Source organism: Accipiter gentilis, chromosome 9, assembly GCF_929443795.1.
Source record: "Accipiter gentilis chromosome 9, bAccGen1.1, whole genome shotgun sequence".
Classification (NCBI taxonomy): domain Eukaryota; kingdom Metazoa; phylum Chordata; class Aves; order Accipitriformes; family Accipitridae; genus Astur; species Astur gentilis.
Genome location: NC_064888.1, coordinates 38,966,653 through 38,992,650, shown reverse-complemented (window position 1 = coordinate 38,992,650; position 25,998 = coordinate 38,966,653). Strand labels below are relative to the sequence as shown.

At 39.0% G+C, this 25,998-nt stretch overlaps 1 protein-coding gene across 11 annotated transcripts in view; it reads right to left on the bottom strand.

Moving 5' to 3' along the window:
- Positions 1–25,998, bottom strand: part of TACC2 (transforming acidic coiled-coil containing protein 2) — a 104,414-nt gene that overhangs the window by 19,437 nt on the left and 58,979 nt on the right. For 3 of the 11 annotated variants that reach the window (XM_049810557.1, XM_049810566.1, XM_049810567.1), the window contains 9 exons: positions 17,658–18,978; positions 14,271–14,306; positions 12,745–12,805; positions 11,491–11,698; positions 7,560–7,621; positions 6,602–6,717; positions 5,709–5,880; positions 4,153–4,293; positions 3,190–3,270 (listed from right to left, as the gene is read on the bottom strand). In XM_049810557.1, the coding sequence (XP_049666514.1) occupies positions 3,190–3,270; positions 4,153–4,293; positions 5,709–5,880; positions 6,602–6,717; positions 7,560–7,621; positions 11,491–11,698; positions 12,745–12,805; positions 14,271–14,306; positions 17,658–18,978 (2,198 nt within the window). The remainder of the gene's footprint in view (positions 1–3,189; positions 3,271–4,152; positions 4,294–5,708; positions 5,881–6,601; positions 6,718–7,559; positions 7,622–11,490; positions 11,699–12,744; positions 12,806–14,270; positions 14,307–17,657; positions 18,979–25,998) is intronic. The other 8 variants (XR_007507299.1, XM_049810561.1, XM_049810558.1 and 5 more) reach the window with 7 other exon arrangements.

The window sequence follows — 25,998 nt, the reverse complement described above, 5'->3', positions numbered from 1 at the left end:
CTTCCTCTTCTCCTCCCAGCATCTTTCACAGAAACCAGATATCTGACCAGAAAGGGAATAAATGCACATTGATTAACCAGCTGCAGTAATCTCCCTTCGAGAAGGTCAAAGTGAAAGAAAATAAAGGCAAGCACTGGAATGGAAATGAAAACTAGATTTTATAATACTGTTTAGAGGAATATGTAATTTAGCCCTGCTGAAAATTAGCTTGCCCTTTACAAGCGCTCAAATACTGCTTGGGTGTGTATCAAATGATCTACTCTTTTAACTAATTGATGTGCATGCAGACAGGTCAATGGAAGCAAAACAAGAGCTATTTGTGCTTGCAAATATACTGAAAAGCAAGTAAAATCCAAGCATAAGTTCTCTGCCTGTAAAGTTTTACTAGAAAAAACGGTGTCCCTGTTTGAAGGAAATATTCCTCCTTCGCTCCCATGAGAGTCCCCCAAAGCCATGATGCACTAATCCCATTTGTGCCGATGCTTTTCCTTTCAGTTTCTCTCCTTTCCCCGGATTTTATTTCAACACCCAACTCCACATCGCTTCAGCATCCACAGGGCGGTGGACACGAACCCTATTGGCTTTCTGTTTAAGTTGCACCTATAAAAAATGGCCACAGGACATCCTAACTGTTCAATAGAGAAGTGTTAATTCATTGCAATGCTGGAAGATAGAAATCTATGGCAATATAAAAGTAGATGACTAGTCCTGCTGTGACAAGAAGTTTCGGAGTAGCCAAATAACTTCCCTCTGTCTGAAAACAACTGCACATCCTTATTGTTAGGCCTAGTACTAGCAGAAAATGCTTGCATTTAATCTTTATTTTAGGTGACTTAACTTTCCTTAACAAGTGCTTGTGTCTTTAGCATCCTATTCTTGCTACCCACCCTGTACTGGTTTAGCAAATGTTAAATGTAATTATACAACATTAAGAAAAGAACTGAGGCCAGCCAACCAGAAGGGAATTCTGCTAGTTAGCATCCGAATTCAAGTCACTGCAGTCATCTGGTGGATCCTATTATACTTAATCCAGGCCATCAGTCACTGTAGGTCACAAGGGTTGTCATCATAGGCTAATTTAACATTAGCAACCTCCCACTGAAATAGTAAAGTTATGCAAGGACAAAAGTCCTTCCCAGCCTAACATGACACCCACAGTATTCAGCTAAAAGCATTCCTATGACCGGACCAACACGGGGCTTTGTGAACGTCAGGATGGTACCGATTCTCTGTCAGAGGGTGGAGTTTCGCTTATTTTTCTCCCCTCATCTCTGTTTATAGTTTTTGCTATCTTTGTTATACAGATTAATGGCATTTTCTAAAAAATCACATGAAATCCATTCCCTGTTTCTAAGTTCTAAGGAGTTCATAAACTTGTTCTAGATAAAAGAAAATGCTGTTAAAAAGCATCTTTAAAATATAACTCAACATAATCAAATACATACTATAGCATTTTTGCAGCTCAGAATCTTCCCTGGGTAACACTCAAGAATTCACAAAAATATGAACCTATTCTCTTCTGTCTAAAATAGTACAATTTGTGAGTTTCTGAATTGCTGGCCGGTAAGAAAAATGCAGATGTCTAACAGAAGTTTTTTGTACAACCCGTGGAAGAGCATCTAGGTATTGTTATGTGTTTCATCTCGAGTGTTTCCTGGTGCCGGAGAGCCTGACTGCTGTACGTTACACCAAAGTGCTGGGAGGACAAGGAGGCAGAGAGAGAATAAGGAGGTAGAGAGGATCTTGAGAGGATCCCACCTCACCCTCTTCTGACACCCACCACTCAGGGCAACAGAGCGAGGGGACACAGTCACACACAGGCTAGTACTCATACAGGAAAATGGTATTTATTTTTTTCCTCCTTCTTTCTTTCCGTTCCTAATTAGAAGGTTAAGTTTGGTTTCTAATGAAGACAATGGCACGTTTTTCTTGATTAAATAAAAGATTATAGCTACATACTTTAAAAACTCCATAAATCTGCAAGGAATTAGTTTATTTTGGTAAGTATATGTGCACCATGGAAACAGCTGGCTCATGGGCTATTTAAGGTAAGCAAAATAAATCAAATATAATAATTGTTTTTTCATAAAAGTACGGTTAATGTGAAAAAAAATCTTTAGTTTTATGAACTAGCTATTTTATGACCAATCTTTAAAGCACCAAGAAATTCTGCCCTATAACCTGCCCAAATGTTGTTACGATGCAATGAACTCAAGATTATACTGGATAGGGCCAAAGACTTCCCACTGACTTATTAATGGACAGTATCAGAAGAGGAAGGTCACTGGAGAAAAACATGTCAGAAGCACATTCTCCTCATTTGGAATAAAATATCTCACTGCAGCAGGACACTGCCATCCCTTCAGCATCCCATTCAGCTGATACCACCTCCCAACATTTCTGGCTTGATTTTTTTTGTTAAAAGTACCGTGAAGGCCATCATAAACTGGCTATGCAACTGGCTAACCACCAAACTCAGCGCATCAGAGCAAGCTTTTCCATCCCGTTCCAAACACAGTGAGGACGATGTGCATCCCTAGAGCAGTGCAAAGCATCACTCTGAGGCAGAACTACCCAGCGCGAGCTGGAAGTAGCAATAAAAAACAAGGTTCAGATCTTCATGAATAAAGACACATTGTGTTGGGAGGCCTTTATATCTTGGGAGCTCTATCGTCCTTCCAAACTGGCTGTAGTCGCTTTCTTCAGATGCCTGAGGGCAAGGTTGATTGAATTTCTCACTTCTAAACTCTGAGGGTCAAGGTGTCTGATTTCTAGCTGAAAATGCCAACAAAAGGCAAAATGTCCCTACAGTCAAAATCCATAGCAGCTTTACAGGAGGTAGGTTTGGTATTGTTTTGCCATCAAACATTTTAGGACAGACCTTGCTTAGCTAAATGACAAATGGCCACCTGGATTGCAGAATCTGTCTCCTGTGAAAGGTATGTGCCTGCTTCTTGCCTTCAAATTCGCCTTTTGTTAATTTGGATGTAGCGGTACTCTGTGAGTGGAGCCGGTGACAGCATTTCTGTGTGCAGTACTGCTTTCAGCATGCTCTTTGATGTCACACTGAGGTGCGCACAGCTTAGCACTGCACTCTGAGAGCCTTAGTTACCTTGTTAAAGAAAAAGCAGCACTCGGTTGCTTAGTCTGTGCACACTCACACACGCATGGCAGGCACAAAACAGATACCTTGGAGCAGAAAGAAGACAGGGTAATCTGCCTGGCTAACTTCAGCGCTTCTATCCTCATTGCAGCAAACTCTAACTCCTCCTGTCAAGTGTTTGGTTGTAAGCAATCCACAGAAAAAAATGTATTAAGAACATAGCAAAAATGTTTAACACATTCAAAAACGGAATGTTATATTTTAATGTATAATTCTGACAATTCCTGGGTGACAAACGCATCCCGTATTCCTTTCATGACTAGAACATCGATACAAAATTCCAGTTTTTGGTTAGTTTTGAGGTAGCTGTAGAGGCAATTTTTATTAGGGGGTAAGTATGAACAATTCTTTGGGTAAAATAAAAGTTTTCCAAAGCTGAAGCTGTTTTTTCACAGACTCCTTTTGTTTTCATTTTATATGAATTTATGCCAGCTGCTGCTCTTAATTCAACCTTTGTCGTTTTAAACTTTTACTATAAATATTCTAGAAAATATGCCTGACATACAGAAATGGTCTACAAATCAATTTGCTTTTCCTAGAAGAAGCCATGCCAAATTCTGCATTAGATAGATTACTAGAAAAATTTTCATTGCTGCAGTATTAGGGCCTAAATCTCTGAAAATGAATCTATTCATAAAGACCTACTAAGCCAAGTGTCAAGACAACTCTCCACACATCAAGTCCTGTGTTCAAGCAGAAAAGATTTGCTTTATAAAGACTTCTGCAAAACATATACATCAGTGATAAAAGATAGCTGGAAGTGTTGATGAAATTTAAGTTAATGTATTTCATGAATTAAACTAAAATATCTCTCTTCCTTAAGTTTCTGAAAGGCCAAAGTTACTTTGGGAAGAATCAAATCATTATTTTGCTTCTTTCCCACCTCCCATCCAAGCCTCCTCCCACCCCTTTCAGATGAGGCAAACCATTCCTCTACCTGTGTATAGACAAACTTAAAGAAAAGTGACATTTATATTTCTGCTACAAACCTGAAGTTTCTGAGCAAATACTGGGGGGTTCTTTTCTGCTAAGTCAGGATCTAGATATTCAGGCTGATCACATATTGAGGTTTTCTTAGATATCCTATTGAGAAGAGCATCAGCAGAGACAAAGGAGTCTTCAGGAGATGTCTGAAGGGTAAGGAGGATATAGAATAAGCAACAGAGATTTTGCCCAAGTAGTTCAGGCCAAAAGCAACATACGTGTCTGCAAATCTTTGATTCCTAGTAATTGCATGCCCCACTGATGATCACTTTTGAATACATGATTCATAGGTATGACAGACAAACATCAAGAACAATTTTTCCTAATTCAAAAGCTGAGTAAATTTTCGAAGACTAACATCAAGTAAGTAATATTAGGACCTCTAAAGCAATGGCTTTGAAATCATAGATCACAGGCCACTCTCAGTACTTCTGCAATAGTTTTCAAACAGTTACCATAGGTTTTGTTCATACAGCATTTTATGTTCGGTTCAGGCATCTCTAAGGTAGTGCAAAAGCTTTGAAGACCACCAAAACTGAGGGGAACCTCAGCAAGACTCTTTGCAGTCTTTCCAAAGTCTGTTGCTCCTTACTGGGGATAAACTAAGTCATGTTCACAGTTATAACATCATCAGGATAAATGCACAGTGTGAGGGTGGACAGAATTAGAATGACAAAACCAAGACCACTGGGATTTGAGTCCCCAAGAGTCCCTGCAGTGAGAAAGTATTCAAGCTCATAAAAAATGTTTTGTGAGATGGTATCAACAGCATTGTTAATATAAATTAAGCATAGTATTAAAGTGAGCTGCTTCTTGTTTTGACTCCTCAGTAAATATATTGTCACATAGCTTAGCATGCCTATTGGTGTAGGCATTTGTGAAACAAGTTTGCCTGGAAATGCAGAGGCCTTGAGGGAACCTTCATGAATTTGAGAACCAATGCTCTGAAGTCTGTATGCAGTACAAGCTGGAAGCAAGGAAGGCCTCATCACTAATTCAAATCCAACCCAGAGAAGCCATTAAAAAAAGTGATCTAACTGGAAGCTGGAATTAGTTCTAATGATCAAAAAAAGTGAATTTTACATCATCAGTATCAGATGACAACAATACAGTTAACAGTTTATACGAAAATGTGAAAGGGCACCTGTTCTTTACCAACAAAATTTTGAAATTTCACAGTACATGCAACAGAACAAATCATGTCTATATTTATATGAAACCACTTATTTTATATATAAAGTATTTCTTCAAATATTGCATTAAAACACAGGGTAAAAAGGCCTGTGTCAGAAAAAAGGCACTTAAAAGTATCAACTTGGAATAAGGTATCACAAGAACATCTTAAGCTACATTAAGAATTCAGAAAATTCTTCTGAATTCCATCTATTCCATCAACCTACCTCCCTCCCTCATCTGGGTCCTACCACATGCTGCTACCAAGATCTTTAAGTATCAGGTTGAGTTTCACTCTACTTTGGAGATCCACCTTTGCTACCTCTTACATGACATGAGAAATCCCTGCAGGAAAATGATTCCCAAACTCTTATCATAAATTGCTTACTATTTCAATAGCCTCTGGAGTTGTTCCTAGGGTCATGGGCTCTAGGTCTTTCTGCTTTGACTTGTCAGGTGACTGTACATGTGCCTCTTGGCTGGCAGCTAGGACTCGGGAAGCTGGATGTTGTATTTTCATTCCAGAGGATTGCTGGGCTTCAGGGTCTTCAAAACTTGACCTGGAAAAAGATTGTGTAGATGCTTTCAGGGTGGAGCACAAGGCCCTTACAATTCTGCTTTTGGTAACAACTAAGCAAGTCCTCTTTATATCATTATATCCCATAACACTTCACAATATCCTTTCAAAGCAATGCACCAGAGTCATCTAAATAAAGCCAGTTCCATCAGAAAAGTTATGCACATTCCTTAAATATTTCTCACTTGCCTTTTTACCCCTTTCTTATTGTGACCTACATCTCTGCCAACAAACAACCTTTACTAACAAGAATAGATGTCCTTAACAAGCTAAGTTTTTGGAAGTAAATAGAACCCCCACATCCTGTTCTTATGAACCAGACTCCTTGTTCAGAAAATATATCTAGGAAAGGCCAAGTGAAAAGTTGCAATTAGGAGATTTCTAGATTCACATGAAAAAGACCTCAGTATCTGAGAAAAAACCTTTAAGCAAGAAGTCATTGTTTCGTGAAACAGTTGCCACTGTGACTATTTAGTAAGAATATGAGGGAGAAATATATGTCCTTATTCCTTCCCATTAGAAAACTTCTGTATCTTTGCCCTCTATTCTCTATCATATGTGTACACAGATGGGAATCTATTTTTAAACAAACAACTCGGTAACACAGAGGCAGAGAGACGAAGAATTGCCTGTGTACGTGCTATGATGGTAACCCATTTCCCTGACATACTTTTCCATTGCTGAATTTGCTTGCAATGACATACCCTGAGCATGGTGTTGTGGAATCAGACAGTCTGATGGGAGGTGATTTGACTGGGCTCTCCTGCTGTGCATCAAACATTAGGTATAAAGATTGTTTCTTCAGGGTGCTATCATCCTGCTGGCAACAGGAAAAGAAAGACTCATTAAGCAACTCAACCGTTCTCTGTTAAAGCTAATTCAGGTCACTAAAGCCTTAAGTGACCAAATGACTTGACAGGAAACTAATAATATAGGACTGTAATATAGTCTATGCTAACTGATACTGAGATGATCCCTTTAAGGGAGAAACCATTAAAGAACAAAACCGAAACAGTTCACTCTTTGTAATGGCTCTTTGTCTCCCACTTTGGGGTTAATCAGATTTCTTCTCCTGTCAGGTAGGAGGCATACCTTGACTGAAAGTGTTACTAAAATATTCACTGAAACTTCTCATCAATTTAAGCACCTGACATACATGCTTGATTTTTCTAACCTCCCCTGTGGATATACCCCCATTGGATCTAGTCAAGCTATCAAATCCATGAATAAAACAGAAGTAAGGCAAAACAACTGATAACGTATAGTACTGCATTCCATATTTCACATTCATTCTGTATTCTCCTCATTCCCTCCATCTTCTTAAAATTTTTACTCTCAGTTTCTTAAAATAGTTCAATAGCTGATGTAGACAGCTCTGTACTCTACACTGCTGGAAATAGTGATTTGCTTTTAATCTCCAGAAAGAACTACTATGATGCTAGCTTAAAAATAAAATAATAAAATGGAACAAGCTCTACAGGACATCGAACAACAAAGCACAGGCATTTTACCCCAGTTATGCCAATTTAAAGGAACTGGTTTTGCAAATCTGCTGCAGGCACATTGTAATTAATTTAAAGGGTAGTGAGGCTGATGGCATTATCAGGATAGTATATTATGACAAGGGAATGCAAATGAATGGAAATGGAAGTGAGAACTTACAGGCACAGAGGAGCCTATTTTCTCCATATATTCTATTTCATATGAGTTGCCATATTCCAATTCTGCAACAGAAACAAAAAAGAGCCATTAAATACATGCCATGAAATGATTTTTGCAGAAGTAAAAGAGATCTCTTCTCATTTACAAGGACCACTCCCATTCTGCTCAATACTTTTCTATGAGGTATTAAAAACAGACTACACAGAGAGAAAGCAGAAGGTGCACTGATTTTCAACAATGAACCTATGACACATTTCAGGCAAATTAATTTGCCTGAAAAATTTCAGCTTTATCAATTTGCGGAAGATTCTGCCCCAGGAGCCAGAATATTAAGAAAGTTTCAGAGTGCTTTCAGAGCACAGATAACTTTCCTCTATCATGTTACCTTATCACAGAAAACACATTTTTCAATAATTGATAATGCTGATACCAGTTTCCTTTAATGTACACAAAAAGATTTTAAAAGCTGTTGAGAAATGAAGTAATCTCTATTTCTTAATGTTTATCACACAATTCTTAATTAAGAAGGACTACTGCGGTATCACTTAAGATAAAAAGATACATAAAATACTTGTATGCTCATTGAACAAGGGGTGAGAGAACAGCCCAGCTTACTAGGCTGTTTTCACATTTTAGTTTCGGAGGAAAAGCCTAAGGCAGGATGATTTACAAAGAACCCTAAATCTAAACCCTAATCAAAATGCAAATCTTCACTGGTTCACTACTTTTAATCTCCTAATTACACTGGAAGGAATAACCAGCATTTCTTTCCAATCCATGGTCACCCAGTAGCTGATATAGAGGCAGACAGATAAAACACAGCAAAATGGAAAGGAGAAGATTCCTTCCTGCACCCAAAAAAGGCAAAGACTTTGTTCAATGGCACCCTAATTTAAAAATTAAAAACATAATTATTTTGTCCTAATGCTGTATTTTACTCTGTTTCCATGAGTTAATTCAATAAACCACTTGTATAATTTAACTTCTGTTATAGGTAAGTTCTAATGAACGGCACGCTAGCATTTACTTTACAATAGAACTATGTGCTAAAGTTCTTACAGATTTAGGCAGCTTTTGAAACTTAGGTCTTGTATCAGGAAGATGGTAACCATCATTAAAATGTTTGTTCTTTAAAAACAAATGAACCCTAAAGATAATCTCTTACCTGTTTTGTAAAAAAAAAAAGTTTCAAAGGGTGCAATGTGAGTTTACAACACTCAAAATTTTCTTATAATAAAAAGCAATGTAGAGTACAAGCACTGTAATTCCACAAGTCTATGTACTATTTTGCCAAACAACCACTGAAGAGGAACAGCCACAAACTCTCAGTACCTGACATGTGGGAGATATTAAAACGTTTACGTGAAGAGAATGCTATTATAGCAGGCTCCTCACGTTTAAATTCCTAGCACCATATGTTTTTAATGGTAATAGGGAGCCAGGCAAGATGGACAGCCTCCTGGTATCAGATACAACCTTCTTCCTAGTGAAGGCAAAAAATAAAACTGAAACGATGAGATCAAAACCCCCTACTAGATGCAAAACTGCAGAAGAAAGCACGAAATACCAGACAACAGCACCCAGTGTTTAGTAACTGCCCTTCTGTATTTCATTTATCCACATATAGCCCAATAAGGTGCATCAGGAATGTTCATGGGGCAGCTTTAGGACCCCAGAGAGCGATCCATCAGCGAGCGTACAAGCATGCTCGTGGGCAGGAGACGTACCGGCACTGTCCTCTGCTGGCACAGCCAGCAGTGATCTTCCATCTGCCTGCAGGGCTGGTAGCGGCTTTGCGATTGCAATCCAAACTGACTTTTGGGACAACACGTATTTAACTTTACTGAATTAAAAAAGGCAGGACACAGATGAAAATACTTCAGCTAGAAACAAAAGGAGTAATGTGGCTCACTAAATGCAGTTTGTTTCATCTCATTGTTCTCAGAAGTTTCCAGCATAATTAGACTATATCTCCTCCCCTAGGTATCTCCTCTAAAACATCATCTCCCCTCCAAAATCTGAGGCTCCAGCTACCTCTATACATTCAAAATTACAAATGCCCAGGATATCCCATGAAGTAAGATATTTATATTTTATAAATACATACAACAGACTTACTAAGTGATGTCCTCCAACTCCTCCTACAAATAGCTGCAAGATTACATCAGAATTTTCTGTTAATAATTACTGCTTATTTCTGGTCTGTGCACCAGGAAAATGGCAGCAGTTATAAGCAGCGCAAGCAACAGATGAGAGCTGGATGTATTGGCTGACTCAGTAGTTGGGCTCTATCTGTACAAAAGCCGTGTTAGGTTACAGGATAACACTCATACTAGTATCTGGGAGGGATACAAATATTCGCACTGAGAAAGAGCCCTGGAATTGCTCAAAAATTTCTCAACGCCGCAGGAGCAAGACTGTCAAGGGAAAAAAATTATTATTTTTAAGAGATCTGAAAAGCGGAAGCATTGTTGATTATAATTAGCATGTAATCTGAAACTCCAACTATACCATGCAGCACACACGAGACAAGACAATTAGCATTTAATTAGGAGCTTTGCTCACTTTCTTCTACCCACTTTGATAGCTAAAACAATTGCCTTAGAGTATCTCTCACTATTCTTTTGTTCCATTTCCTTCCATATAATTTCCATTTTCCCAGATTTGGGGGGCTTATTTTCTAAAAAGTATTTCTTTTTTTTTTTCTTTTTTTTTTTTTTAATAATGAAGTGAAGCCTATGTCTAAAATTTGTAATTTTATAATAAAGCCAATGGGTTTATCCAGACTGAAATACTTACCTGTACAGGAGACTCAACAGATTTCCAGAAAGCCCAGGCCACGCAAACATATAAGCACATGTATATGAACATGTGCAGTGCCATAAAAAACACTGTGATTACTTGTGCCTTTTAATGTCAAACACATTTGACCTAAAAGCTTGGCAGTTCTTAATTAAGCAAAAACTCCTCAGACCCAGTCTAAAATGGCATAAAGTAGCTTTAATGGTAGATTGGAACACAGTTTGAAAGGTTAGGGGAAAAAAATAAATTCTGATCAAAAAGAAAAAGTTTAAGCCAAGTTAAACTCATACATTCTTCCCACCCACAAAGCTGAAAATCTGCCCTTGGAGCAGATGTTGCAAAGCAGTATTCCCTCTGGTAACCCCAAGGAAGGCCACACAGATTTTCTAAATTCTGTCTCTTCCACATTCCACAGACCTGGAATAACAGTTCTCTTAACAGAAACTTCCAGATTTAGCTCACGACTGCCTATAGGAAGGTACGATAGGAAAAATCTTAGTAAGCTGATCTAGATGGAAATTTTATCTAGCACGTGAATGATAACCATCTTACACAGGGGGTATCCTGGACATTTTCATCATAAAGATACCCAGATCCTAGGAACCTGGAGTACAGACAGTATGTTAAGGGTCTTAACGCAATACACAAACTTTGAGCAGAATTTTAACCTGGGATCTTCTCCCGTTCAGGACAGAGAAACAGGCTCAGGCAAAACCAGGAGTTCAGTGACTCTGGATTCAAGAGCACTAAGCGAGAGCAGTATCAGACCCCCGTCTCCCATGAAGGCACAGAGAGAACAGGTAGCACGCACAGAAAAACAGAGCATATCTACAGTTAATCATACAAAGGAAGCAAAAGCCTTTCTCTGAAGTCGCCTGTTTGATTTTCCTTTAAGCTTCCTCCCTACTCTTTCTTGAAAACTCAAGGTCGGACTATTAGGGTCTTACATTCAGCTCCCCCATAATTGCCAAGCTCCCCAGACTGGTCCAAAGAGCATCGTTTTTTAGGGTTCCCAAATAATACAGTTTGCATTCAGCAAAGTACATGCCAACATCCTCGAACAAACCAAAACCCCTTTCTCAATAAACATAACATTAGCTGGATGCAGACAGTACTTTATAAAGCATACCCTCTGTAGGAGAGCTGAACTTAGTCTCATTAACAAATGTAGACAGATCAGACGGTTGTGGGTAATCCTGCTTATCCGTGTTCAGGTCCACAGTCATGCAGGTCCATTTCTGACTAGTCACTGAAGATGCCAGTTTCTCCTCATCTGTTGCATGAACCACCGTGGATATGACAGGAGGTGTTTCTGGAGTAGGCAGTGGAGTGGGATCCTGCAGAAAACAAGTGCCAATTAATTCTATTATCTTTCATTAACATGGTGAATAGTTAACTGTCTGAATTCCTTTGCATGACCACACTCATCTTTTTAATTCCGTATTCTTTGCTGCAGCTCTGTATAAAATACTTAATGAAAAATATTAAAGTACTTCATTTAGAATTCTACTAGCAGCAAGTTTTCCCAGTACAACTAAAGTCTTTGATGATAAACACTTGCATTGCAAAGCTGCCTTGATAACAAGGAAGAAAGAAAATCCAGAGCCACTTATACCCACTAGGCACTTGACCTAAGTGGCACACATCACCCATGACTGAAGTCTTTGACTACCCAAACCTACTTTTTAGGCTTCCCTCATAGGAGCAAATGTTCGTAGGTCTGCAGGGTCACGAACCTTTTCTTCACTTCTACACTGTGAAGCAGCACAAATAAAAGGGTGGGATGGATAACAGAAAGACAAACAGCAGCATGGAAGGAGCTGTGCCACATCAAAGCAGTTAGGCCTTTGTAGGCAGAACAGCTTTTGTTAACTTCTCTTCCACGAAAACCACCTGCTGGCAGTTTACAACAAGGAATAAAACCATTCAAGCACATGTTCCCGGTAGATCAGCCCACTTGTTTTATTTCTATTTCCCTTCCAGCCCACCAATTTGATGCATTTAGTTTCTTACTTTCTATTCTAAAAATGCCAGGGAGGATAGTTACGTCTAGTTTTTCAGACAACTGATTGAAGATATTTATTCATATCGTCACTCCGTTGCAACACAGGACCTTCCAAAGTACATTTACTAATAGTCTAACTGGAATTCCCAGAGCAAATGCTAGATCTAATATACGTTGTATACATGCTTCTAGAGACCAAAAGATTAATACCTTATGATTATAGCCCAATGTGCTAACTGGACACCAATATGCTTATATTCTTGACAAAAACCTCTTCTATTATTAAAAGTACAATTCTACAATTAAATAAATCAAATTTTCCTTTTTTGCCCCTACAAGAACACAAATTACATACATCAAAATAAGGCAGTACTTTACCTGAGAAGGAGGATCAGATAGCGGGGATCTTTTTGGTGATTTTTTCACCCTAAATGTATCACTGAAAATAAAGTTAAAACAGTTAATGGTAATACCAGAAAGAATCAGCTAATTTCACACCTAGCAAGAGACAGCCACAGACAATGCAACCTCTGTAAGCCCTTCTGCTTTAAAATCCCATCCATTAGGCAGCAGCACCACAGAGAAACATGCCATAGGTACATATTCTGGTCATGCACTTGGAACAGGCCTTGATTCCCCAAAAGCTGAGACAAGCAGGATTGCCATATTTTTCATGCCAACTACTGACACATTTACAGAACAGAGCTGTTGCTCGATTGGAATTCAAATCTCTGCTCCACCACAGACATCCTCAGTGGCCTTAAGCAAATCATTTAGCTTCTGTCTGGTTCAGTTTCCAAAATTAGGTCTAAATCACATTTTTACCTGAGAATTAAAACTGTGATAAGCTTGGGCAATAAGTTCCAATGACCCCACAAATAATTAAGAAAAAAACTGGTATGCTTTGGATGCACTACATAAAAACAGCTGAGGCAGATGCTGTCCCCAAGATGCCAGAACAAAGCTCTACCGTTACAAATGTGCACAACAGACCCTCTTTAAAAGAAATACAACAACAAATATGGCAATTCTGCTTCCAGTTCCCCTGACAGCTCACAGTGCAGACTGGGAGCATGGACTTTGAAGCCCTTCAAAATCCCATGGGTTTCAATCAGGCAAAAGGAATGAAGAACATACATTATGTCTTTGTGTATAATTATGAATGTTGCCTGTGTGTTTGTTCACAATTGGTTAAAAATATTTTCTAACCAGGAAAAATCCAATTATCTACCTGTTCCCTCAATGCATATTGCCAGGGTTATTCAAACACAGTCATATTACTAACTAGAAGAGGGAGAAAAATTCACAGCAAACTCACTGATAAAGACTTAATGTTTGAACTGAGATGCAGTAGCAAAAACTACTGCCCAGCAGCTCATCCCTGATCAATGATAGCAAGATCAACATTAGAAATTATAATGCTGGATTTCAATTGGTAGAGGGTAAATCAATACCACATCTAGAGGGGAAAATAAATTGGACAGCTGAATATTGGTGTGTTCAATGCTACTAATTATCTAGTTATGATGCTAGAAGTAATTAGGATAACTTATCCTTTAGGAAGGAGAAACACTTTATGCGGTATTTACAAAAGACTGATTGTACAATGTTGTTGTACAACAGAAGAAATACAACTTTCGTATTTTAGCTCAAAGACACAAAATCCATACAGTTTTTAAAAGAGGATCTTCTTTGATAGGCAAACAGATAATGAGGCAATAGATTCCTCAAACTCATTCACAGCCAGGCATCTTAAAACAGCTTTCATATGTGCCAGTGAAGTGAAATAGTTAACATAAAAGCTTCATGCTGAATAACTGATCATGCTGCAAAATAAATTAAGTAAAATTAAAAAGCCCATAAATCAAAGAGGAAACTTGAATTGTTAGCTTAGAATTACTTACAACAGAGAACATACAGACATCACATCTTCTACCATCCTAAGACAAATAAGACAAAGAAAAGAGAGACAGACAGAAGGAACTGACAAAAAAGATAAACCTACAAATACTCTGTTAATGTTAATGTGTTAAGGCAATCAGATCATGCATATTTTCTACCTGTACATCTTAACCCCTAGTTTTTATTGTGAAATACATGGGGAGAAAAAAAAATTCATCAAGTCCTTCAAAGTTTTCAAATTCAATAGTATACTTTTGACACGCTTTCATCTTACAAAACACATTTTTTGAAGCTGATGCCTTCAAGTTAAGTTCCTTTCAACATACTAACCATCCTTGCCTTCCCTGATGGTAGCCACCTGCTTTCTTTTCAAAACACAGTATTTGTTATTATATGGGATGTAAAACTGTTCTTCAATAGCAGCTAAGGTTAAGGAAAGAGCACAGTTATGCAAGGTTTTTTCATATCTGCTGATTTGTTACAACTGTACAGAAAAAGCTATTTGACCATTTCAAATCATTTACCTAAGTTAGGAAAGAAAATTACATTTCTTTAAATCTCATATATTTTGGCTGCCACTCAAATCTAACTTTGTGTTCTGACAGAACAAGCTGATTGCCCCAAAACCAGAAGCAAACCTTGCCAAACAATTAAGGCTAAGAAAAGTTTTCATCTACTTATAAGCTTGCCAGCTTCTGCTTGGCTCTTCTCACGTGGAATGCTCCTGAAAGCTAGCGCCTTGCATTTCTAAACACAGCCTCCAATCATCCAACAGTTTTGACAGCCATGTCTATACAAGCCACCTATCTTTACTCATCACTAAAAGGATGCACTCGAGAGGCATCAGCTGCTCTTTGTTCAGGATCATCTGAGCAATATGATCTATCTCAAAATGGCTCAGCACTTAGGTATATGACCAGAGAGTAATTTGCATTGAACTGGCATCTCTTCTAAAATCTCGTCTTTTCACACGGAGGTCAACGCTTAGATTGCTACAGGTTTCATTCAACAATAAAAACTGTTTGTTTTTATTGATTTAACACAGGTAAGACCTAACATATGGCACAGATTCAAAGTAGCACAAGCTTAGCAATGGCTTAAGGTCCTGCCTGGCTTCTTCACCTCCCATAGGTCTAACCTAGAAATCACTGTCTCTCCATATGAGGAACAAATTTTCAAACTGGTCCATAGAGTTTTATTTCTGCACCCCTCAATAATGCTAATAAAAACTCCTGGCTTTGCAAAATTGTCCATTAATTAGGTTGGAGAAGCCCTGGTATATTACAGTATCATTTCCTAATTCAAACACCCTCCTTTCTGCCTCTTGGAGCTGAAGCATCTTCCGCTGGCTTCTCTCTCCTGTCCCACCATGGGAGCATTGCCAAGGAGGGTCCTACACCCCATCTCCCTGCCTGGCCAGGGGTTCTCCTGCACTGGACCCCACGGAGGAGCCATGCCCAGTGCCCTTTCCATGGAGAAGAGAGACCAGAGACAGGCAGAGAAAAATAAAGCCACTGCTCCCCCTGGCATCCCCCAACAAGCCTTAGGCTGATTTTCTTCTAGAAAGTATTATGGCTACAGGCTGCACTGTGTATTAATATGCAGATTGTCATCTTTGTTAGAAACCACTTGCAAGTGCAGACACATAACACAACGCAGTGAAAGCAGTCCCAAGCAAGGGCTGGGAATTCCTGCAAACCTCCTGACCGAAGAACCTGTAAGCCCTGCTCTAGGCTAGTTACGCTTCTTCCACAATGATAAAGACCAGCACTGAACTTTGTGACTCTAGGACAGGGCCTTCCTGCAATAGATTTTCCCAAGGACGAATGTAGTTTAGCAAACTCTTTGTAAACTCACGTTGCCCTAAATTAACACCTTTGGAATGAATTCTAATATTCACAGCAGACAGGTGGACCCAAGAGGTTTATACTGGACGTCTGTTAACCCCACTCCAGCTACTGGAAGACACAAGGAGACTCTGGCTGGCTGCAAATATCAGATATTAAAATTCCCTTCTCTTCCTCTGCACTACCCCAGCAAGATTCAAATTGTTCCTCTCTTACATTCAGACTTCTAAGTCTTCTTGGTTTGGACCAAACCAGTTTGGACTACAGGCTTGGAAAATGTGCCAGCTTAGCGTGCCTCTTAATTCCCAATAAATTTGAGGCATAACCCAAAAAGAAGCAACATCAGAAAAAACAGGCTCCTCCCTCAAAAAACAATTCAACTATACAGTGGTCTACACCTTCCATAAGTCAGAAATGCCCCCAAAAAGAAAAGAATGGCACAAGCTTCCTCAAATCTGGCAAGGGATGTGAATTAGAAGCCTAGAGGGCAGCAGGCTGCTCAGAAAAAACTGAATAATCTCCATCTCACTCTGTAAGGGAGGTAATTTTTTGTGCTGTTTTACATTAACCATGTTATCTTCAAATTGCCATGCTTTTTAAATCATTTGGTCATGTTTTTGTTAGCTAGCTGAGACATTTAAACCATAAAGGGACAAGCACTGAGGTATTTTCCTACAGATACAAACATATCAATTTCAGATAAACGGGATATAAACTGACTGATTACCAACTCAAAATATCCATTTCTGAACAGATAAGGTAACATGCACACCAGCAAGTTAACCATGGAATCAATGCAGCTAACCATTGAGGTTTTTAACCAACTATCTAAAAACAACAAGCTAGAAAATTTATCCTGCAATTTGTCAACGGTGTATAAAAGCTGGATATTTCCCTAATGCGTAGCAGTCTAGGAGATTTAAAACCCTCTGCAGAGTTGTAAGTTCTTTCACAGAAAGGAAATTTTTCACATTTTTTAGTCTTGTATTCAAAAAAATATATTTCAATACTGCACTCTTCTGTTTCAGGTTACTTTCTTTTCAATTCCATAAGTCACTGGATAAAACCATCTTCCTGCTGTGTGCAATAGCAGATTTGTCATTGCCTTACTATTTCACATCCCACTCTCAAAAACTATGATTCATAAAATAGTTTTTACTGGCGTGAATACTTTGATCATCTTAAGCAGTATCAAATTCCCAAGGTGAGGTCACAGAAAAGTTTGGCACAAAATTGATAAAATTTGGACTTAATCAGATTCAAAGATACACTGAGTCCCAAGATTTCACAAATCCAATTGCCAGACCAGTGGCCTAATCCGGCTTGATCTGGTTCTCCCCTTCACTCTGGAAACATCAAGCTACTAAGGAAAGAGGTTGAAGGAGAGCATGGACAGACCCCCCCAGCATGAGTCCAGTTGTGTGGCTACCAACACTCAATGTCGTCTTCTTTTCTCTATTCAAATATAAACCCAGTGTAAGTCTGCTAAGGTGTAGGAATGTGCTGCTTCTAATCTAGAAACATCTGTGCCCTTTAACTTACGTTTTTAGTGGCGTCTTCTTCTTTTTTGCAGGTTTATTCAAGCTGTCTCCTTCAGCTCCGTTTGTTTCATTGGCACTGGCTGGTATCTCAAAGGAAGCGGGAGATTTTGAGGGCGAGCTGGCTATCTTAGAAGAAGACTTGAAAGGGTCAATAGAGTCCTCACACATGTCTGGCTCAAAACTGTACGTTTGTTGAGGCAGTTTGGGCGATTCTTGCATTTTTGTACTAGATGAGAACGGGTTAAAATTGGGATCATCCCACTTGTCAATATCAAAAGTGTAAGAGCCTTTTGTGATAGGGATTTCATTTGGATCAGTGGGTGACTTGGTCGGTGTGGTTGGAGCATTGTCAAGCTTTTCCACTGACTTTTTAGTCTTTGGCCTCCGTAGTGGCATTTTAGCACCAGGCTTTTTACCTGCTTTTTTGGGAGGAGGAATACTCTCCTGCTGGTCTTCACTCACCCCTTTTTCTTCAGAATAATCAAACTCCAGCCTCACTGCAATGCCTTTGACCGGAGGGTCTTCTTGTCCTCCAGTGTCAGGCGGAGTCACCTCCACAGCCTCTGGTGCCGTTGTAAGAGGTAGTGTTTTCTTATTGGCAGGGGGAGAGTTTTGTACTTTGCTGCCTCCGGTGCTAAATGCACTAATCCCTTCAAAACTGTCTGGATCCAAAGGGTAGGATCCTTCAGGCACAGGTGGGGCCTCCTGTTTCTCAGCAGAGATTTTAGAAGGTTCAGTACATTCAGGCTTTACTGAGTCAGCCTTCGCTTCAGATACTGCTTTATCCTCACCTGGGGCACAAGCTGCTTGGCCAAGGTCAGACGGTTCTTGTGGTGTTTCCTTCACCAGTGGAGCATCCAGAGATTTTTTTGCTGACTGCTTCTTTTTTAAAGAAGCTGGTCTGGATTTCTTTGTTCTCTTAAGGGTACTAGAAGCACTACTTGAACCAGTACCGTACGCATCTGCAGCAGGCGCTAATGTCTCACTGTTGCCAAGATAAGATGCTCCATCAAAATCACTAGCTTGCAAGCTAAGAGATCGAGACAATGTAGATTTGGAAACTGGGACTGAATCAGTAGATTTTCTTCGAACATTTGCTTTGGGGTCACGATTCTTTGACTCTGGAGAGCTCGGTCCTAAGGCATGGAGAGAATCAACCAACTCAATGTTATCAAAGTCCAAGTTGTAAGTTCCACTGCTGGCTATTGGCTTGTCCTCGTCGAAGACAGTGGAAAAAGAATGGGAAGGGGGGCGGAAAGGGCTTTCTTCAACTGATTCACTGTGTGACACATCAGTTACAGGTACAGCTTCTGAACATAATCCTGTGGAAACAAACAGAAAACTCAGTGACTTTTGAACACATTTCTGAAACTAGAGCTTAATAGGTTTTACTATAATCTAATATTACTACGAGTAAAAGAGTAAAGGGTTAAAATCATACCAATGGACTAAGCAACGATTAAAGGACATACAAACCAAAGTGACATTTCCAATATATGAACTAGATTAAGGGAAAAAATAGTTCTGTTCTCCCCAGAAAAGGATTCAAGGGAAGTTTCATGAAAACACAAAATATGTATTTGCATAGCCTCTAGAGCATCTCTTCTAAACTAATTATGACTTAGTTAAAGAGATGGATATTACCCTAACATGCTAAATACGCCAGATAAAATACCAGAAAAAACTGAACATCAAGCACTTTATTACTCCCGTTTCCTACTATTACAAAGAGTTCACACAATTGTGTCGGAGCTCTTATGCAGTAAATTCCCTGTAAACTGACTGGTGCTTCAGCAGTTACATGTTGATCTTAAGTTTTGTTTCCCATGTGCTATTTTTACCAATTTTCCCAGAGGAACATGGCTTCATTTCCACAACCCATCAATGCTGCTCCTCTATGTGCCCCAAGCAGTCAATACACTCAACTTTGACCTCATAATTCCAAGTTTATAATGCAACATGAATCACCGAGAACTCCATACGAAATAAATTACGGTAAAAGTAAAAAAAATTAGTCAATTAAAGAACCATACAAATATTCTCAATTGAAAATCTTCCTTTAAAAAGACCACTAGAAGCTCCCTACAGATTATTTAAAACAGATTTCTCCTAGTTCTAACCCATCAATGAAAAGAAAATTTTATAGAAAGAATTATAGGCTAAAACTGTTCATCTGAGCAGTTTCTCATTGTAATTGAAGATTTGCTTATTGAATGGAATCCTAAAATGATTTACAGAAGTCTCTTGATTTGGGACATAACAACTATACTGGACAAGGTAGAAAAAGATATGGTGCATAACAAAAAAATAGAAAATACATAGGTCGGAAAGGATTAAGATGATGGTTCTTGCTGCCTTCCAGCTCATTAAAGCTGATTGCTAAAATGTTTTACAAATCCTGAATATGGTTTGCTCCTGCTGTCATTGTACTGCTACCTATCCAAATGTAACACAGTCACCTCTGCCTACATATGCATGTTCGAGTCAGGGTATCGGAGACCTGGGGAATCTCTCTCCAGCTCACAGTTCAAGCTGGGGTAAGCCAGCTGCTCTGAGCTCTCACTGATACGTACTGGAGCAAAATGCCCCAGTGCTTCCTATTGAAGCAACGCAGCATTCTTCACATTGTCATTTTTTTAAATTATGCAATTATAAAGAAAAACAGTCAAACAAAAATTAAGGCTTTGCTCATCTTTAAATGATTTCAGAGAAATTTCTACACGTCTTTTTCATTCCAATCCTGACATGTTTTGCAAAATAATTCCCATTTTGCCCAGCTACATTCATTAACGTTGTTCATAAAAGCAAGACAGACAATCAATAATTACTTTTAGTCAGAAGTTATGAATGGATTAAGAACAGAAAAAAAACATTTTTCCTTTGTTTCAGAGCAAAGTATATGTCTGCATAGACATTACAAGAATTATTATTTATGGATGTAGAGGACAGAAAGGATTTAAGGAAATTGGACACATTTCCCAAAGCAGTACCTTAGAGTGGTACCACGTAGCTCCAGATATTGTCAAAGGAATGACAGCTACCCAGTTTTTCTTTTAAGACTGTGGAAGTTTACTAAGTTACATCAATTAAAATAATATTTTATTGTGGTTTTCTGCTAAATGAATGGTAATAACATGGCAGTACTTCAGGACAGTTTACTTTTCTCCTTAATCTCCACTGGGCTGGGCTTGGTTTCAGCCTGGCTGAGAGGTCATTAATTAGACTTGATTTGCCAGCTGAGCTGGTGCTCGCTTTGCACACACATCACTTTCTGACACTGATGGTACTTCTGTTCAGGAGACTCAAAGAGTGCCATAAAAGTCCAGCATTAGACTCATCTGTACATTTTACTCTGAAACGGGAAGGGAAGGTGCTTAACGGGAATACGTTACAATAAACACTCACGTAGCTCTAATATGTCAGCAGAGTACAAATGTAGGTCAGCACAAAATAAAAGGGGGATCTGAACAAGAAATCTTCTGCAATTATGCGTTGTTTTCATTCCAGTGTGCGCCAAAGGCCTCAACAGGATTGAGGCCCCTTGTTCAAAGTCAGTACAAACATGCATTTAAAAAAAAAGAAAAGAAAAGAAACCCAATGCCCTGCAGGACTTGGACTGTAAACGACAGGCGTGGTAGAGCTGAGGTTAGGGATGCATCACAGCAGCGAAGAGAGGGTACAAGGCTTTCCAGCTACTCAAAGCAAAACAGCATTCAAATTTGGTGTGCTCCACATAGTGCAGAGCTTTAATCTTCTTTAATTGCTTATTTCACAACCTCCTCCTAATCAAACCCTTTACTTAAGAGCACAGATTTCTGCAGAGTGTCAGTCGACTCGCTACTATGACTGTTTTTATTGTTTCTTTATGAAACAGTATGTGAAACTGTCTCAGAAAACATGGCTTTTGGTAGAAGCGAAATGCTGCTGTTAGACTCTTCTGGCATTAAAACAGAATTGGCTTAGTATTGGTAACAGCAGAAATGCTGGATAAGAAGATATGAAAGGTACTCACTATTGCAAAACAGCACGGCTTTATTACTACAGAGAGATATGAAGACCACGCTTCCCTGACATTAACAGCATATCCAGAGAGCAGTGCCATTTCTCCTTTTACACCACAGAATTAAGCAAATCAGTATTACTAATCACAGTATTTTATTAAAATGCAATTTGATCACAAAGGAACATACTACAATACAAGCTAGGAAAATTAAGGCAGGACTTGCCCTACAGAGAGACCAGCACAAGGTTTTAAATAAGGTTTATGCCTTTCATTGGCACTGACAGTCACCCACAAATTACACTGGTAAGAGCTGCACACAGGTAGATACTAAGTTTTACAAAGCATTCCAAGAACACAAGTGATAGCAGGGAAACTTAGGTTGCCATAAAAAACAGCCAAACCTCAAAATAAACTTCCCATTTCATTCATTAAAAAAGAAGGTTCACGTTCTGCTCCTTCCACAAGGGAATTTCTCTGATTTCAGAAAAGTTTTGCATGGATCAGGTATGAAAAGCAAAAACAATCCCAAACTCCAAACCAACAAAAACCCCCAGGCTTCTTGTATCTAGGTGATGAGACCTCTAAATGAGAGCTGCATGATATGTTTAATGCTTGGCATTTTCACCTGTCACCTATTATAGCAGAAGCAAAAGTTGCTAGAAAGGTATTATAAGACTGTTTGCATTAATAAACAAAATAAATTTGTTAGTATCAGCAAAAAGGAGCTAAAAAAAAAATCAAAAAACACTTCTGTCAACTACAGAAAATTTTTTTTGTACATTACAAAATACCAAGATTTTGATGGCACTTCAGACGCTAGTAAAGCTTCAATGTCCCACAGGAACAGTGAGGTAGACACATACCACGCTTAACTCAGCCTTTTTAAAATAAAGATCCATAAATGACCTGAACAGTAACAAATCCCATGCATGTGGTCTGAACTGTCCACTGATGAGGCTATCAAATTTTAATTAAATTGCTACCACTGATTTATATTGAATATGAAAGGATAAGAGGCATTCATAGCTTTAGATCAGGATGGGTGTTAGGATTTACATCTTTTTACAGCCTTAGGAAAGCAATGCAGAAACTCAGTGGCAGTAGTTGCACAAGGAGCTACAGAAGTAGCCAAGGCAAGGGCAGACTTGTTTCATGTTGATGAAGTATCCCCCATCTCTTCCTCACCTGCGGAGCTAGCCGTGCCTTCCCTGCTCCACGCGCTGTGGTACCGGTGGGGCAGGATGCTGCAGCCCAGGGCATGCCCTACCACAGCACAGGTAGCGCGCTCTCCGGGGACGTGTTCACAAAAAGAAACCTTTCCAAAAACTGTGGAATTCGGGTTTGGTTTAAAGATATTTTAAAGAAGAAAATGAAATATCTGCACCAGCTATGAGCTTATTGAATCTAAACCTGAACTATTTCTTTATAAATCATGAAAATATATTAAGGATTTAGAACATATAAAGTACTTCTAGGTATTTTTAAATATTTTTCCCTTTAAATTACAACAAATTCTTCTAGAGGGGGAGCTGCACTGTGCAGTAGGACAGTTGAGCACTTTGTTGTTGTTGATGTATCTCTAAAATAGGAGGAAAGCCAATAAGCTGAAAATATAGGCCTTAAGACTGCTGAGCTGGAAACAAAATGGAACACTATTTTGAAAGGCTTAAAAACAAAACTTAATCAGTTCTAATAAAGCAAATATGGAAGAAATTAAATTCTAGTTGTGTTTTTTAGACAGAAACAAAGAGAAACACTGGAAAAATGCATACAGCATGCACCCGCGTACTCCATTATAATAAAATAACTCAGGAGACAAGTACACTTCATCTATAGCATATAGGAATTGGAATTCCTAATACCCAAAATTCTGAAACACAGTTTATTTCAAGTTCCTGCTTGTTATGAGAAGCCTTTGAAGTTATGAAATCAATTAGTAATGCTGTTTTTAAAATTACTGGAAAAATAATGTTGCCATTTATACTGAGAGAAAACTTTGGATATAAATTTTACTTTAAATTTTTCTGTGTTAGTCTTCAAGAGGAAAAGCACTGAAGAAGAATGTTTTCCATCCCAAAAATTCAGTTTGTTTTTTTCTGGGCCATCATCTCTCTACTAGAAAGCCTGACCTCAATTTCCCTGGCACAAGAAGGACCTGAATATAGGTCTCCCATATCCTGATTGGCGGGCTGTAATGCACAGAGGGGACTCCAGCTCTCACGTCTCCCCTGTGTATATAATCTGAATTCAGTAATTAATTGGGGAAGACAGCAGGGCGGGGGGCAGAAGAAATGCCCCTGCCTAGGCAGGAATTCCTGGCCAAAACCAGGGGTATTTGGGAGAAAGGGTTTGGGGTACTTTCTGGAGCTCAGATGGGTGGAACAAAGGACAAGAGGACGCTGCTATGAGAAGCTGATGAGACAGGCAACAATAATTGAAAATACTACCAAAATAAAAAAAAGGAAAAAGGACCCTAGAAGTCATTTGCCTCAGGAGTATAACCCACATTCCCCACAACAAACAAAGTATTTACAGAGAAATGGAAGGGCTCATTAGTGACACTTTCTGGGATTCAGATGTAGTTTCTGTATATGCTCTGTTACTCCTCTTCTCCTCCAGACTTGCCTGCAGACTGACTCCCCTCTTCTGCTCTGCTGCTGATGGACTGGAGCCATGCAGCAGGTTTTACCCCACCAGGAGCTGGCATAAACCCAGGCTAAGTCTAGCTATATTTCACTTTCATCATATTTATTAAGCTAGTGTTGAAGTCATCCTAATTAAAAACTCTCCTCTTGGCTTTCCAGCAGTGGGGTCCAGCTGTTGCGCTAATGATATCATGCAGCACAACTGCAGCCGTCTGCATAAGTAATTATTGTCAGATATAGATGAAATAATCCTTTAAACACTTACTATGCTTCCTCCTTCCATCCAAACACACGCTCTGTTACCAACCTCAAGTAGAAGACAAAGCCATGCAGCTGGTGAACCAGAAACCCAGCCGGACATCGCTGCCTCTTCCTCTGTGTGTGCCAGGCTCTCTGGTTGCCCGTATTCCTTACTCCTCCTTTACTGAAAGCTATTTATTTAGCCATATGGTACCAACGAGAAACTCTGCTTCAACTGCCCGTAACCCCTGAGGAAGGGACCCATTCTCTTTATGTGCAGCCACATGCATAACCTATGAGGTAAGTAAACTACGAGATAACTGGTACTCAAGTAGTTTATAAAGTACAAAATGTTTAACTGTTCACATTTCTGAAGCAGCATGCAAACACCTAAGCTATGGTCTTAGTATTATTAATTTCTTCTAAAGATTTCCAAAACAAATGAATGCTTTGTGTTGCCCTCCTACATTTGGATTTTTTCTGCATTACACATCTTCTTTCCCTCACATAAATTACCCTGTTGTATAACCTCATTTTGCATAATTTTGGAATGCTGAACATAGCTCTATTAGTTTGTGGTAACTTGCCTCCCATGGACAAATCTTATTTGCAAATGAAACGTTTTCCTCTCTGCCATCCAGTGGCCTTCAATATAGTTCACACTGGCTGTGAATAGATATGTTCAGTTTCCTACCTTTCTTCAGAAATATCTGAAAGAAAGGAGGGGGAGATCTGGGCTGTAGGAAGAAAAGAATCACATGTGCCAGGGAAGCACATGTGTAATCAAGGGTTCGAAGATAATCTACTGCAGTAATTAAAAACACACTCCAATCCTGTTTAGCATATGCGTTCTTTTGTTCTCTCAGCACTTATTTTGTAATCATTAGATTGCAAAAGATTAGAAAAAGGAAAGAAGATGGAGAATGAGTAATGCTGTTTGTTACAATGAAGGGGGAACTTTAACAGCAGAAAGGAAAAAGTGCCAGGATGTCTCAGTCTTTCATTTTTATTTTATGGAATCAGTTTGTTTAACATCTTTCTAGCTTCTTATAAAATTGTTTCATAAATCATGATCTTAAAGAGCACTCCTTAGTGCATAACTCCCAGAAATGCTTGAGGTGGCTCACGACATTTGCAAGACTTATTTGTCACTTTCCTGAAGGTTTAAATCAAAGCTGGACAGCCTTTATAATACACACACCAGCCCTGGACATTGCTTTGCCCACTGCTAAACACAGACACTTCTAGAGTGGAAACAGAAGCTTTAAAACACTGCCTGGCAATGCTATACCTCTTTCCAAATAAAATACAAGTGAGCTTTAGTCTGCTGAGAGTAAAATTACCTTTATACAATTTAGCCAGGTGATCAAGATGACTTGACTTTTGGATGGGAAAAAAGACAGCATAATGGGGAATTCAATCTTAAACTGTTGAGCTGTCATCTGACAGCCCAA